The sequence below is a fragment of the Pinus tabuliformis genome, chromosome X, assembly GCF_031772625.1.
Source record: "Pinus tabuliformis cultivar Carrire ecotype Pingquan chromosome X, CPIR1, whole genome shotgun sequence".
Lineage (NCBI taxonomy): Eukaryota > Viridiplantae > Streptophyta > Pinopsida > Pinales > Pinaceae > Pinus > Pinus tabuliformis.
The window spans coordinates 741,299,307-741,316,758 of record NC_142308.1 but is presented as its reverse complement, the minus strand read 5'-3'; the positions used below and the strand labels follow the sequence as shown (position 1 = coordinate 741,316,758).

At 41.6% G+C, this 17,452-nt stretch overlaps 1 protein-coding gene across 2 annotated transcripts in view; it reads left to right on the top strand.

Moving 5' to 3' along the window:
* The window catches only part of LOC149142036 (Pyridoxal-5'-phosphate-dependent enzyme family protein), a 252,646-nt gene that overhangs the window by 130,495 nt on the left and 104,699 nt on the right, over positions 1–17,452 (top strand). For both annotated transcript variants that reach the window (XM_089447953.1, XM_089447952.1), the window contains one exon: positions 4,357–4,500. In XM_089447953.1, coding sequence (XP_089304079.1) covers positions 4,357–4,500 — 144 coding nt within the window. The remainder of the gene's footprint in view (positions 1–4,356; positions 4,501–17,452) is intronic.

Below are 17,452 nucleotides of genomic sequence, written 5' to 3'. Positions count from 1 at the left end.
CGTCAATCACTTTTTTGGAAAGGGATGAGTCGTGATATTCAGAAATATGTAGCAGAGTGTGACACATGTCAAAGGAATAAAAGTGAAAATATTATGACACCTGGATTACTTCACCCTTTAAACCAATGTTGCACGAAGCAGGGGCGTTTTTTTGGAAGCGGGGACATTTTTTGGAAGCAGGGACGCGGAAGCGTCATTTTCCAAAAATCTAGGAAGCGAAGCGTCTGCTATATATATATATATTTATATTTTTTTGCATTTATACTCAAAACAAACATCCCAAATACCAAATTAGTTGTAGAAGACATGAAAACATGTATATTTTTGCATAAATCAAGATAGATATAGCATCCATTGTACATTAATGATTAATTATTCGAGCATCAACCATTTAGATGCATCAACCATCTAGAATCTAGATTCTTCTCCTCTTGTCTAGCCTTTGCCTCTACCTTGATTGTCTAGGGATATTAGTCAACAATGCCCAATTTTGATCAAACTACCTAATCCAAGATTTAAAATATGGTAGAAAAAGCTTAACATGCTTGATCGATGATTTTGACTTGATTGAAAGGTAATTTTTTGTTAAGGGTGTGACAAAGGAGTTCAACAATTAACACCACCAACACTAGGGTACATATAGGGCTTGGTGCTCTTGATTAAATGCTAATCGCGTACCTTCATACTTGATATAATCTAATGAAATGCCACAATCCCATTGATCCTGAATTCCTGAAAACTGTTAAGTCTGTTGAATTTTGAATAGGATATGAAATTCTATTTTCTCCATATGAAGTCCAATGAGGCTGGAACCACTCTCAAACATCCTGAGTCATTTCATGGTAATGTTAAAAATTTAAGTAAAAGGATGAAAATGAAAAATAAAGGAGAATGTCACTTTTATTTTAAGAATTTAACATTACCATGAGGGAGCATCTGTTATATTTATATTTTTTTTGCATTTTTTTATAATTTTTTTCGGAAGCTTGATGCTTCGTACAGCCGAAGCGTCGTCCGAAATGCGTTTTGGAAAAACCGAAACACAGTTCGGAAAAACCGAAACGCATTTCGGGCAGATGCTTCCTAAAATTTCCAGGAAGTGCTGAAACGCGTTTCTGTTTTTCCGAAGAGCGTTTTGGAAAAACCGAAACGCGGTTCGGAAAAACCGAAACGCGTTTCGGGCGTCTACTTCCTGAAATTTCCAGGAAGCGCCGAAACATGTTTCAGTTTTTCCGAAACACGTTTTGGGAGGCGCTTCCCCCACGCATCCGTACGGACCACGTTTCGGGGGGTAGATTCGGGGGGGGGGGGCATTTCCTGCAACATTGCTTTAAACATTCCGAATCAGAAATGGGAAGAAATTTCGATGGAATTTATTGAGGGATTATCCGTATTTGAAGGCAAGGACAAGATTTTCGTAGTGATCGACAGACTCACCAAATATGCTCACTTTATGGCAATAAAGAAATCATAGTCAGCTAAACATATCGCTGAAATATTTTGCAAAAATATATATAAATTACATGGTTTTCCGAAAGTCATTGTGAGTGATAGAGATGCCAAATTCAAGGGTAATTTCTCGAAGGAGTTGTTCAACCACATAGGAACCTACCTAAATATGAGTTCCGCTTATCACCCTCAAACGGATGGGCAAACATAGGTTGTCAATAAATGTTTGGAGGCCTACCTACGTTGCTACACTACAGAAAAACAAAATAAGTGGGCTCAATGGTTGCATCTCGCTGAATGGTGGTATAATTTTACTTATCATATGTCAGCAAAAATGACGCCATTTCAAGCTTTGTATGGATATGAGCCCCCAAAATGGAAGGATCTAGCTATTTTCCAGACAAATCTACCTGCTGTTAAAAATCAACTAGAAGAAACCCACAAAATCGTCCAAATACTGAAAGAAAACTTGAATAATGCGAGGAATCGTATGAAGCAACAAGCGACCGAAACAGAACCGAAAGAGAATTTGAAGTCGGAGAATGGGTGTTTGTCAAGCTCCAACCATACAAACAATTGTCCTTAAAACAAAAAGGAAAAAACAAATTGGAACCAAAGTTCTATGGACCTTATCAGATCAATAAAAAGATCAGCCAAGTTGCATATGGTTTAAGCCTTCCAGAGAAAAGTCATGTTCACAACGTCTTCCATGTCTCCTGCCTTAAAAGGGCATTAGGCGACCATCAATCAACGCAAACAACGCTTCCCTCTTTGGATGATGAAGGAAGGGTCATTCTAGAACCAGAAGGTATTTTATCTACTAGAGAAAGAAAGCTTCGACGTCGTACAATCAAGGAATACTTGATTAAGTGGAAGGACTTACTAGAAGAAGAAGCTTCTTGGGAGACTGAAGCATTTTGTCAACAACATCCATCGTTACGTATGCTTTGAGGACAAAGCATTCTTTCGAGAGGAAGGAAATGTTATGTAAAAATTAGTTAGTTGTAGTTTATTAGGTAAAAATTAGTGCCCCGTTCACCAAGGGGCACCTAAGGCGGTATATAGCGAGGGCTCTCATAAAAATGTAATCATCAATCAATTTGTATCAAATATATATATATATTACATTCAGAATCCTATCTGGTGTCTTGTTTACAGTTTACAGCAATTTAGTCATTTTATTGCTAACAAAGTCTTTGTCAAGCAAAAGAAGTTGAATCTTCTCTCTCCTTGATTCACACGTGTGAAATTATGAAGCTGTTGGGGAGGCTGAAATTTCAGATCTGTAGTAGGGCCAAAATTATGGAAGCTAAGGGCCGAAAATTTTGTGTTGTTGCTGGGAGGCAAAAGAAGACTACTGATGTTTGTAGAATAATCTTGGAAGGCTGACTTGGTGGAAGAGGAAGGTCTTTTTGTCTAGTCTATAGGTGTTGGATTGTGTCAAGTTTGATTTGAATTTGCTAGTGGAAGAGGAAGGTCTTTTTGTCTAGTCTATAGGTCTTGGATTGTGTCAAGTTTGATTTGAATTTGCTAGTGGAAGAGTTTCACTGGGTTTTCCCCTATAGAGGGGTTTTAGCCCTCGCTGAGTGCCTATATCTGGTGTCATTGATATTCATGTTTTGATTTGATGATTGCTTGATGAAAAGAAGATAAAGAAGAACATAAAGAAAGTTAATAAGACTACAAGGATATCACAAGTAGTTATCAATATAAGAGAATCTTTTTGTCTTTCTGATTTTCTAACACTCCCATCGATGAAACTCTGTAAAGTGCAGGGGACCTTGGATGTGGTGACAGTGCACCATTGTCCCATTGTTATCACTTAATCTAGCTCTTTGTCCTTTAGGGTTTTTCTCTTTAGGCCCTGCTAGTTTGTGTGGTAACACGTTCTTCTAAACATTTTATTTTGTGTCTAATACTAATGTCTTCTAAACATTGTATTTTGTGTCTAATACTAATGTCTTCTTGCCATTGCCGACGATCTTCTTTCAAGTGTATAGGAATGATAGATATAATGGCATATAAGGTGGATGCTGCTTCTATTTTTGAGAGGGTATCTACGACCACCTTATTACTCCTTTTTGTATATTATTTCAAAATCAAACCCTCACCTTTTCTGCACACATTTTTGTTGCTCTCATTAAGACAACCTTTCCTCCACAAAGTATTTCAGCACTAAAGATAAATATGCAAGGATGATTCCCAGAAATGTACAGATGCTGTACACTCATTTGTATTACTATATATAGATTTACAAGATTGTGGGGAGGGTGATCAAAGTTGACCAGGTCTCCAACACAATACGATAAAGTGGGTGAATGATCAATTTCAAGTAAATCACTTAAAAAGGATACAAATAAAGTAGAACACAGAAAAATCTCATATGCTTACATAACACTAGACTAAATCTCATGATATTTTTGACTTCAAAAGAACCCCCCAAAAGTGGGATCCATTGGAGCAAGTATCATGTACGTCACATAAATTGCAAAGAGAGAGAGGCTCACTCGTACAAGTGAATGTTGAGTTAGGACACAATTGATGCCTAATGAACACATTACATGTCTTAACCTCTTTTATTATGTGCCTTGAGCCTCCATTACATGATATCCGAAGACACTTTATTATCTAATATGAACACCTAATAAATACAATGATATGATGATTAGACTATATTAATCCTATCATAACCGATTAAAAATTATATTGGGCAATGCGCCATCTTTTTGCCAACATACTTGCTGTTGCTGCAGTTTATGGTTCGTAATTCATGCCAGTTTGTCTATAAATATGTGATGATAGAACTGTTGTCTTACTGGTTCACGAGTGCCTTCCATTTCACTTTAGTTGAATCAGTGTTTGTTTTTTCTCAAATTTATTTAATTGTTTGATGGACTTATCTTTCAGGCTTTGCAATCTGGGAACCTAGTTAAAGGAGGAGTAGTGACAGAAGGTAGTGCTGGCAGTACAGCCATAAGCCTTGCTATGGTTGCTCAAGCCTATGGATGCAAATGTCATGTGGTCATTCCAGATGATGCTGCTATCGAAAAGGTACTTGTTCTACAAAGAACTAGTGATTATAGTCTTAAATTTGCATAACCTTAAAATAAGTAGTAATCATTTCCCTTGCACATTAGGATATTTAGGGGAATAATCTGGCATGGTTTCTGTGGTCGAAAGCCTTTTTTAAAGATGAAATGAAGGGTTTAAACTTAAATCTAAGACATTAGCTTGATAAATCTTTAGTTGGTGAGGTCTTTACATTTCAAAAGAAGTTTTAAAGGCAAACTGATCATATTTCCTGAAACTGACCATCCCATAGAATATGTAGATATTCTGGGATTTTGAGCAAACCCATACTGTGTGTTGGCTACATTGTTCTTTCATCAGCGCAAATTTTGTCTCTTTCATGTAGTTGGATTTCATCTTCTAACTATTCTTGTATATTTAGCTACAACTGGCTTCAGCCTAATGATACATATGGCTATCACTTTTGTTGACACTGCTTACAAATTGTCATTGCACATGCAAGTGGGACTTCTACTTTTCACATGGTAGGCCATGAATGACAAAAAAAATCTAGTGACCAATGCTCAGTCGCCATCATATGGAGTTTGTTTGTCTATATATGCACTGAACTCTTTATTAAAGTTAACCTCTAACACACTTCTCTCATTTCTTATTCTTGAATCTTGTCACTTCCCTTGAAATGTAAGTAACCATGATACATATGCAGATATGGATAATACCAGACTTTTAGAAAATTTCAGATATGCTATGCTTGGATATGACATATATAAAATTAGATATATACAGGAAAAACAAATATCAGTTAACATATAAAATATCATCCAGGATTTGGAGATAATTGAAGACATGATAGGTAAACGATATGTACAAGTGAGTGTCTCATCACCCTACATATCATCAATTACAATCAATGCACACGTAATGATTAACCAAATAAATTCATCTCTTCATCTTCATCATCCCTGTACTAAATTTTTACATCATTAATATCCACAAGGAGTTCACGTATATGGCAAGATGAGTAAAAATTGGATCCAAAGTTCAAACGCAAATGCTCCATTTAAAGAAGCCTATGTCCAGTGTTCTCTTCAATCAAATTATGGTGAGGAAATGCATTTAAGGATATGTACAAGTCAACTTTTCCTTCTCCACTCTTGCTAGGCCCCTTTCTGTATTCAGCCCTCTTATGTGTTATAAACTTACAACTAGAAGGTTGTAAACTGCAAGCTTCTTTGACTTCATTGTTGCCAATTTATTTCACTTCACCAGTTGGATGAAGCCATAAGCATTCTAGTTCCTCTCAGCTAGTGAAGAACTTGAAAAATATGACTGAAAATTGATTGCTAAATTTGAAGATACATTGGTGTCTCGACTATAGTAGTTTCACTATTCAATTTGCTCTTTGTTCTTCTTGTCCTCCACAATTTCGACATTTACATGCATATTCTGTAAAGATGCAAATGCATGAATTTCCTAGAAAGGCTCCACTGCAAACCTATGTTTTGTACTTGTTACGCACTAAAATGTGGGTAACCCCATAGGAGGAAAATTTTCTCCTTCTTTGGACAGCCAGATTGGTAGGAGCCCTACATTGCTCAGCATATAATGATATGCCATGATCCTCCACCATTTGCACAGGTCAGACACCTCTCAACGTCTGATATTCCTCTTGAAGGAAGGTGGGTCATCATTTGGTAGGTACTTTAACCATAGCGCAAATTATGTGCTTTTACTTAATGTTTTGGGCTTTCTAACATGGATTAACGGGTGATTTGGATGATTGAGCGACCTTGACTGTAAACTCGTTCTCTCACTTTACCAGGGAGGTTAGCTTTTGACCTTAGTCCAGTGGGACCTCCTCTAAGGCCTTTAGGGTTATAGGAGGGGCACTGCTTAGGAGACTTGGATTGAAATAACATGTCCATGATACTCCATACCTACTGCTTGTCATCATTCCCCAAATTTCATCTCCATTCTTTAGGCTTGTGGTCATTGGTCCATTGGGATTGGCACTCTCTTATCCTCATCCTTGAGTTTGGGTTGGAAATTTTGCCCTGGAGGTTAATGCAGCTAAAAGAAAGATAAAAGCATAAAATGGCCGCAATGAAAGGAAAAGAAAGTTAAAATGCAAAATATCGCTGAGACATAAATTAGCATGTGGGAAAAAGTCTAGCATGAGCTCTACCCCCTTTTTAGCCATCGTCTAGTCCCTTGAGCACTTATGCTCCATCACATAATGAAGGAACTCTTGCATGTCCCAACCCTAATGAGTGGTAAATTGATTCATCATTAAGGGATAAATAAATGCTAAATCACTAAAAGCAAGCTTGTGCCTCTACCTAAAGAATTATAAAAAAGAAATAAAAAGCACACAAGAGGGTTGGAAAAAGTAGGCTGAGGAAAGGGGTAACTCACGCCTCCATGATTGCTCCCTCCTTACATCTATACACTTAGGATGATGGACCTCTATCAACTAGTCCCATGGCCATGTCACCTTACCTTGAAGTCATTTCCCTCCATTGCTACTATTATCACAGGCACCTACAGATTGAAGGGTTGACCTAGGACATGTCACCTCCCCTTAGGGGTTGGAACACCTAATAGGGTAGCCCATCTAGTCATCCCTAATGCAAGTAGGGAACACTTGTATGAGACTTGGTCTAGTTAGATATTTAAAGGTGATCTTAATTTGAAGTGTTATTATGCCATTAACAATTAATTATGGTCCACTATGATGCATCTATGGTCATTATCCCTAATGATTGGTGAATTTCACTTGATCATGAGATGGTTTTTTATGTGGTTCTATTGGATTGTTTAGCTCGGAAGGACTTCCACGTTGGCTTGGTGTCTTAGCACATGGAAGATTGCCTCTTTAGATAATAAACTTTGTAGAGTGATTTTATGAAGTACCTTTTGTATTTAATGATTAAAAGTGACTTTATTATAAAGTTGAGTCACTTAAGTGATTTAAGTGATCTCAATGAGAGATTAAGTCACAACCATTGATCTTGAGATGGCAAGATTTAATCTTGGCCATTGAGATCTAGGGTTAGGGTTTTTAGTCATTAAGAAGTTATAAAAGGAGATCTAAGGGAGAGGTGAAGGCACCTTGTACATAGTTTGAGTGTGGAGATTTCACTCAAGTGTGCAGGTTGGGTGGGGGCCTGAGGAAAGGGAGCAAGGGGCAGTTAGGGAGTAGCAGTGAGGCTGTTCAAACTGTTTGTATCTTTCCTCTGATGGGCCATTATCCCTGGTACAAGAGCCCAAGTTCTTAATAGAACAAGTTTGCTACTTTTTCCCCTTTGTGGGTTTTCCAAGGTATATTGTGTGTCCAATGTGTAATGATGATTTCTTTGTGTTTTCGCTGTGCATTTTTCATTATGAACCTAGCTGTGCATAAATTAATAAATCATGTAAGGGTTTGTTTGAGATTTACTGCCAGGTGTTAGGTTCAAGGAAATTTAACATGGTATCAAAGTGGTGAGACTTTGCATAGGGAAAATCGAGTTGGGTCGTGTGATTGCTAGTTCGCTATTTGTTAGGGCATGGTTGACTAGTGAAGCAGTCGGATGTAAGAGGGAGCCGTTGTTTCCGACATAAGCGTAGGAGGTTTCGTGGGGCCATGGGCGGTCGATAGGCCTGAGCCCACCAGCTGCCGTATGTAGCAACCGCTGCTAGGGCAACCGACCGTCGCTAGGGACACCACAGGTTGACAATACAACTCAGCCAGAGTTGTCACGACTGTGGGGCAAGGAGCTGATTGCGTGACAGGTCGAGCAGACAAGGGGCCGACTGACCAGGTGCAACAACGACACTAACAGTAAACTGAGGGCCAATCTATTGTAGAAAACACAAAAGGTGTCAACTTGGTAGAGACGAAGCCCTCAGGGCAGAGCAACAAGGGGCGCAAACTAGTTTGTAGGTTGGTAGCTGGTCATAGGCTGAGACGCAACCATGATACTTGCAGGTAGCCACTGAACGCTAGTCAACAAAGGAATTGTAACGTGCAGTGGATGTGGTCATGGGTAAACACATTGGACAACAATCGATGCCAAAAAATTAAATTCGACTAACCAGTTGTGTGAAATTAGTCTGCAGGGAGATTGTAGCCACAGAGACTGAAGCCAACCACTTCCAAAAGAACAAGAGGATGTGCAGGGAGCACCAGAAGACAGAAACAGTAGCCAACAGAGTAGCACGATGGAACAGTCGCTGAGCCAGGAGGGCGCAGGGAGTTGGGTGGATGGGAGTTGAGCTGTAACAAGTAGTTGAGGTCAGCGTTGGACCAACAGAGAGGTGGAGGGAATGGTGTGTATGCTAGCTGCCGAGAAGAGATGACATAACCATCGGTAGGGATAGGCCTGAGATGGACGAGATTGGCTGTCAATCGAAGCTTGAATGCTAGAAAAATCAGGGATGAATGCGGGTCATGCTGACAGTCCAAGTCGAGCTGTCACCTAGAGCCACCATTGCAGAAGATATGCGGAGGTGGTTAGAGCAACCGACGTTGGGAAAGAAAAGGGCTAAGATAGCCAGACTGGGATGGTCAACAATTGGGACTCCAAGTGTGAAACCTGGAGTACGAGTACCAGGAAGGCTTGTGATCTTGAGGTTCAAAGGGAGTTTCAACAGCCTTAGGGAAGTCATGGTTCGAGATAGTCGTGCAGGATGCCCATGAGCAAGAGGCTTCTAGGAGCATGGCTCTCAACTCAGGTTCCATGTCAGGTAGCGGAACAGGCTTCTGTGTTGGAGGGAGCAACTACAGTGGACGTGATGAGCTTAGAGATGAATCCGAATTATGGAAGTACCTTCCTTGCTAAGAGGGAGTGTTGGATTGTCTAACTCGGGAGGACTTCCACATTGGCTTGGCGTCTTAGCATGTGGAAGATTACCTCTCTAGATGATAAATTTTGTAAAGTGATTATATAAAGTACCTTTTGTATTTAATCATTAAAAGTGACTTTATTATAAAGTTGAGTCACTTAAGTGATTTAAGTGATCTCAATGAGAGATTAAGTCACAACCGTTGATCTTGAGATGGCAAGATTTAATCTTGGCCATTGAGATCTAGGGTTAGGTTCTTTAATCATTAAGAAGTTATAAAGGGAGACTTGAGGGAGAGGTGAAGGCACCTTGTACATAGTTTGAGTGGAGGGATTTCACTCAAGTGTGTAGGTCAGGTAGGGGCCCGAGGAAAGGGAGCAAGGGGCAGTTATGGAGTAGCAACGAGGCTACTCAAATTGTTTGCTTCTTTCCTCTGATGGGCCATTATCCCTGGTACCAGAGCCGAAGTTCTTAATAGAACAAGTTTAATGGTTTTTTCCATTTGTGGGTTTTCTAGGGTATATTGTGTGTCCAATGTGTAATGATGATTTTTGGGTGTTTTTTCTGTGCATTTTTCATTATGAACCTAGCAGTGCATAAATTAATAAAACTTAAGGGTTTGTTTGGGATTTACTTCCAGGTGCTATGTTCAAGGAAATTTAACAGGTTCTTCACCCAAGAACAGAGGCCTTTCAGGGCACATCACATCACTTCACTACACGACATGCCTAGGCTATTTTGTACTTTCCAGAGAGCATTGATGACCTTGCAAATGCAATGTTCCCTCTAGATCAGAGTATTGGGCACTTTGATGGTTCTAGATGATGCTTGACATCCTAGAGCACCCTCAGATGTTGAAACACTAAGCTCCTCTTTCTTGGTGCTAGATTTACTTGATGTTGTACCCAATAGACTGAGGACACCCCCAGGTTGGCCTTGACATTATTTGATGGGCATTGCTTGACCCAGAGTCCAAATGATGATGGTCATCCCCAAGATGACAAGGGAGGACTTATATTCATTCTTGGAGCCCTAGTGTTGGAGAGAGGGAGAGTGGCGCGTCAATATTGTAGCCCTTGAGAGGGTGATGTAGAGCACCTAGAGCATGGTTTTCAGATGTGGAGGCACTTTGAGGCACCTCTTGAGGTCTCTACTCAAGACTTGGAGTTGATTATGATTGTGGGACATCTCATAAGCCCACCCAATGCCTTTTTGTAGCATGTATGTCCCAAAAAGGGCTTGACGTCATGGTTTTTTAGGACATTGATCCAAACGTCTGGGATTTTATGGCATAATTTTATTGATTTGAGCTATGTGGTTGGCGTGTAACCCTTTGTCGTGTCAATCACTCAAAGTCAAACTTGTTTTAGGTTTTGTAGGCTATTATTTTTGTAAAAGTGAAGTGATAGATCTCATATAAATTGAGGATTCCTTCACTCAATCTAATCATCATCACACATGTGAATTCAACTTCTCTTATAAGAGTGTGAATTGCATTGTGTTTTCTGCTACTTGGTAAAAATGTGATTTTATGGAGCATCTTGCTATTCGAGATTGACTATTGCATTGGAGATATCTTTTGGGGATTGAAAGAAGGCTTTTTCTTGGAAGGATTTGTAAGTTTATTGCTAATTTTTCATTATTTTGCGTGTGAATGGATTAATGCTAGGGTTTGTAAATGTTCTCTCACTTGAGGCGTATTGTTTATTGGAAACCTTGGTAAAACTTTGCATGTTAAATATATTCTTCCTTAAAATCCATAGAAGAACTCCTAGTGTGCATCTTCTATTTAATTTCTCCCCTCACAAAAAATATAGCTAGGGTTTTACAACAGGAAAACACATTTTTCCTCACATACTCCATCAATTTTTATTTTCCTTTGAAATTTTCCCTAAAACTCGATTTGTCCAAAGTAGGAATAGGCACTAGCCAAAGATGTGTTGATCAAATTCTATCAAAATCAAAATATTTTCTTTTCTTTTATATCTCCTAGGCTTTTTAAGGTAAGCCAGTAGGGCTTTTCTAGGGCCAAATTGCTTGTATGTTTGTTTAGGATGGGTGTTTATGGACGAAATTATCGGGTTTGCTTCTATAAATAATTTAAATACAAAATCTTGCTATTGTTGTGGTGAATCCTCCCCAAATATGGCTGATCTCATCCTTCCTAATCTATTTTGTGCCTTAGAAACTCTAAGCCCTACCCAAGCTTCAACTTGAAGCTTATTTTGAGGGTTTATCTTGTGCCTTTGTTGATCTAATCATTAAATAAAGCCTTTTTCAAACACCTGCATGTCTAGGTACTCCATCATTGCACATTGATGACCCCTAGTTTGTACTATGTAGTAGTCATTGTTTAGTCTAGGGTTATTATACTTGTTCCTTTATAGAGAAGATTTGAGAGCGTTCAATCATTAAGGTATTTTTCCCTAGCTTACTTATATCACCCGAAGCCCTCCAATAAGAATATCCTTATAGGTGAATATAGGTAAGCGCTGCTTGTGGTGAAACTCTACTAAACAATAGGAGGAAGATTGCTCAAGGGACAATGACAGTCCTTCATCATTGTTGCTACAAGGTTTGGCCCTCGCTTTATGAGTGCCCTCACAAGGCCTGCTAGATTTTGCGACAACAATTTTGGTGCTATTGCTAGGGAGGATTCGAGTCTACCTTCTTGTAATCCAAAGTCTAAACTTCATTTTCTTGATTGAGCTTATCCCATACACAAGGATAAATTTGCTTATTTGGAAACTCCATTGGAAGAACAAAGCCTTATTTCTTCATTGAACTTCAAAGTTTACATGCTTGTAGGGTGAAGCAAGCATTTGTTAAGGCATTTTGAATTCACCCTGGGGACTCCATATTTGCATATTATGAAATTTTTGTGGGACAAGAAATGGCTCACCGGGAGCTGCATAAGACTGTTGCCTCTACATTCAGGATGTCTCTAGATATCCAAAGCATCTTTACCTAGAATGTTATGAAAATTGTCCCAAAGTTAATGGTAATGCAACTTCGACTATTGATCATGTGGTAAGAGTCATGAAATGCGTTGTAACAAACAGGGTTCGTATACACAATAGAAATATTCAAAATATCTGGAATATGTAATTATCCATTATAGGACAAGTAACATTTATATAAGAATGTTTAATGTACAAGAGATATGATATGTTCACAATTGAGGGCTTTGCTTATATACTAGGCAAGGTGCCCCTTCACAAATAGTCACAACCTTTAGGACATGTCTCTTCAATATGCTAATTATTTATTGATTATTACTTATATATTATGTTCGTAACATTGCCTTCCCCTCAAAGCTTATTGTGCAATGTTCCTAATGGAAATTAACAATAAATAATAAATATGTAGAGTGAAATAGACAAACACATTATGAAATTAAAACAAACCATCAGACCATAAAATTGGCTCCCAAACTGCGCTGTCTACTCATTTTATTAAATGGAAGAAGTGTACAATAAGGTGCTGGAATGTGTGCACCTAGGCTTGCTCTTGGCAAACTAGCAAAGCCCAAAACTGAACAATGGAACACTCTCGTCCAATCTGCCGCTTATTCGACCCAAGAGCTGTGCTGTTACTGCCCAAAAAAGTGTTGCTTCCTGGAGTGATCTGCTATTAGAGCCTTCTCCACTGCTTAGAAATTTTTGGGAAATTAATCTTGGCCTCTCCACCAAATACCCAGAATAACCCACGAAGGAATTGGCCAATGCTTGACTTAGAAAATTCGGCCCTATTTCCCCTAGCTCCTCTAGCTGTTGGCTGAATTGGAACCCCTGCTTGACCCCTCAAATCGGCCCATAAGATTTTGCCAAATTATTTCTGAGGTCGTTGTCAAAAACCCAGAAAGGGTTTGTCCTAGTTTTGATGCTCCAAAATTGACCCCAAATGCTTGGCCCTCCTTCACAAGCCGAAGATGTAACTTGCAACAGATTCTGCGTTTGCTGCTCCTCCAAAATGTTGTGAAAGCCCCCACAACACTTCCCCGGACTCCACCTCAAGTTTCAGCCCTTATCTGTCTAAGCTCCTCAACCTACCAATGTGCCTCCTCCAGGAACTATGCAGTCCCTGCGTTGTGACAACTTTCCCTGCTGTTGTAACTCGGCCTCCCTGCTGCTGTAACTCGGCCTTCCTGCTACTACTTTCCTTGCGGCTGTAACTCGGCCTCCTTACTGCTACTATCCCTTTTTCTGTAACTCGACCTTCCTGCTGCTACTTTCTTTGCTGCTGTAACTCGACGTCCTTGCTGTTACTCTCCCTGCTGCTGTAACTCGACTTACAACTGCTGTAACTCGGCTCGCTGTTGCTAGTATGACTTAGGACGAAGAAGAACTCCCTCCTTAGGTTGGCACTCGAAGTCCACCGAAGCAAGGGTTGAGATCTCCGCTCGGAGACACTTGTGTGCTAAACAACACTGCAGACTTGGCTTCAACTCAAGCATGCTATGTCAAAGACACAATTTCGGAATAGATGAATGGATGGCCAAAATGAGTGCCTCTTACTCTATATAAAGAGCCTCCAAGATGCCCATGTGGGCCCAACTCGACTTTCCCCACCAACTTCGCTCCAATGAGAGCGTACTCCATATGTGGGTCGTAATTTTCCATGGGGTGGCCCCCACGCTCCATTAAAGCCGAAATATTGCCCTCCCTTCCTAATGTTTAGACCCCCAACTAATCCTAAAATTCGTGTGGAGGTCCTAAACCCACATCTCCTAAGTCTAATCTCCTAATTTAAATTGAATGGGCCCCACTATCTCCAAAATTGGCCCCCAAAATGCAATAATTAGTCTTGTTCCAAATTAATTTAGGAAGGGACATGACAATCCTCCCCTCCCAAATGTTGCTTGTCCCCAAGCAACTTCAGTGCTGGATGCTCAAGTGTGTGCTCGCCCTCCCAAGTAGCATCCTCATCTGACAAGCTCCTCTAATGCACCAAAAATTGCTTGTCCACAAGCAGTGCCTGAACAAGCGCCTTCTTTGACTGTAGATCCCCACTGTCAGTACAAACCTCACTAGGGTCCCAAATATGCCGTTGGATCCTCCTTGATCGCTGTACTATCTTATAGTGAAGGAGTCCCTTGATACCAGGATCCCAAGCCAACCTGATGAACGTGGAGCACCCCTTGCTCCAGTCACTAACTTGTCCGGTATAAATACTAGAAGTCCCCCATGCCATTGTTGACTCACTAAAGTCTGAAGGAAGATCTGAGTGATCTCCCCTGTAGCAACCAGCTCAACCTTAATGGTCGTTGAGCTATCTTGTACTGTGATCCCTGGGTCCCATGCTAGCCTGAAAAGGTTGCCACCATGTTATCGCTATGCCACTTTGGCTCTAACAGATTTCCCATCGTGCGCACACTGTATTCTCCTCTCCTGGAACCTGATGGCGGAATACTGATAGAGGTGAGACACCTCCTGCCCAGACATCTCCATGATGCCAAACTCTACCCATCTAATTCTAACTTCGAACCTGTGAAACCACAAAGAAAGCCTGCCTTGCCATCTGATGAAGGCCACAATGTACCCCTGTGTGCCAAGCTAAGCATGCACTAGACCACTCTCTGCGATGACTCTGACCATCACGAGATAGAGTGATGTATCAATCAACTGAATCCCTGCATCCCAAAGTTGGACCTGCTGCAACATAACTCTAATCCTTGCCTCATCTCTAGTCCCTGCATGTGATCAATATATAGGCTCCATATATCATGGGCTAATATGATGCATACTAATCGGCCCTGTACCTGCCACTGTGTAGTACCGATGATCGTTGGGAGCCACATGTGCCAAATAGATACCCCCTGAATGCAACCAATAGATGGGAATCCGATATTCGTAATCGAATTAGGGTATGTGGATCCCTCCTGTTCCTGCCAGCCATCCCCCTTGGGTTTGCCATCTTCCCTCTCGATAATGTGCCAATATAATGTCTGGAGCCTGGACACATACTGGGAAACTACCTCGGCCATACCTGATATCCTCTGCTCATGCATGGTCCCGACAGGTCCTAAGAAAAGAGTGACACATGTCTCCCTCGTGACTAGCTCTCCAGACGTAGGCTCGGTGATGAATGATATGCCACCCCTGCAGAGGATCACCTCATCCCCCAACCTGTGGCTATCAAATGGCGCACCAACCTAATGCCACTGTTGATAAGTCTCTCCCTTAGTGCACTGAGTGTCATCCAAATATCTCGGGTGAGCTCCTCCTCCCCTGCTACTCATGCCTAGAGTGCCAAAAGTCAACAGCAAAATCGACTGCGACTGTGAGGGATGTAGAAGAGGGTCAGGTGTGTGAGTCCTTGCGGATACCATCAAGTATCGCTCATTTGTGTCCCCATCGATCCTGGGTGAACTATGCACAAAGGTATGCCCGGTGTCTCTGTCCATGGGTCTCCTTGGAGGCAACACTCCAAGACCTCGCTGTGCAGCACCATACACTCCCACATACCACTGATCATTCCAGTACTCCTGGACATGCCACTGTACACCGCAACCTACCCTTGTACACTGTTGGATACCCCCTGCTACTGCTGCCCCGTCCTGCATCACCTCGTGTGCTGCTTGTGCCATCGTACTGGATACTCCCTGCGGGTGTTCAATACGATGTATCATGTGAGCTACTCCCCCTACTCCATAGTGTAAACCAATAGGATACGACACACCACCCTGCATCTCCATGCTCCTCTGCAGGCCCCTGCTTCTCGCTGCATAACCCCGCACACCGCTGGATGTATGGCCTAACATTGGGTCTGTATGCATCAGACTGCATCCTTCTACATAACACTGGACCCTATGACATAACCCTATGTAGTCTTGTGTATCACTCTGCCCACTGTCATACCACCCTGTAACATACAACATCTTGCATGGGCCAAAATATCCACTGCTCTGCTAGTACGCCCTCCATGATGTGGGCTACATGTCCCCATCTGCTCTGAAAGACCTGGGCGGCTCGACTCCCCACATGCTAACGGAAATGATACTAAGATGCCTATCCGCAATGGTCTCTGCGTCCCATATGCTAGTAAGAGAGCATTGCCTCCATACGATGCCCTGTCTGATCGCCTGTCGATGCCACCTCCTCCTACCAGCTCCTGCCAGAGTAAGCTAATCAGCTTGTGACCCCACACACTGTCAATATGCTAAGACAACTCATGAAATCTGTCTTCTTGCTTGCCAACCCATCTTATCACTAGTGCTGACTAGGGCTCTGATGGAGATTTGAAAATGTGGGTGCGCTCCAACGTCAAATCCATCATGTAGCTACTACCATCACCTATGAGCTCTACGCTATGATGGAAAATCCCACTTGGATCCCAAAAACAGTTCGACCCTCGAGCCCCTCTGGGAATCCATGGCCTCTACTGACACATGACCATGGATGTGTCCAACTGCCTAGCCTGCTCCATCGAGTACCAACTCAGTATCTCTTGCCATCCAATCCCAAAGGAGGTGTTAAATGTGTAATCCTCTGCGGAAGGGACAAGCCCTCCAAGCTGTTGTGGTATCATGCTCAGCTCAGTCCTGCTAATCTGTCCATCACCTCGGGTACATCTAGACAACTCGACCTCCCTCAATCCAACGCGTAAGGGTGGATTGATAATGCTGTAGACCTCGCTAGTGGGCCTCTTAAGCGAACTGTGCTAGAAACCCAATGCGTGTCTCTATGCTGCCCTTCATCAATGGATAGCCCAAAGGATGGTTGCACATCCTCCTCCATCATGGGCTCGACATGAGCCTCTGACTGATCTTCCATAGACAACCCAATATGCACAATATGCTCACCAGTGAGCTGTAGGCCACTGTCGTCTGGCAACTCCGTCATAGATCTGGAGGCCTCTATAGCTATCGGCTCCTCAACAACGACAGAGTCGTCTTCCGACACCTCATCAACTTGGGGTGTGTTGCTATCACTTGAGAACTCGGTCACAACTCCAAATACCTCCTCCATGGATGACGCCTCATCAATGGGTGTATGCTCAATTGTCTCCTTGCCAACCATTGCCCCTTCAACTACTCTTTCATCTTCTTCCTTAATACTCCTCATCATCCCTGCTAAATCCCATTGAATCTCCATTGGTTTGTGCATACCCCTTAGTTCACTGAATTCCCAAAAAGAGAGGGACA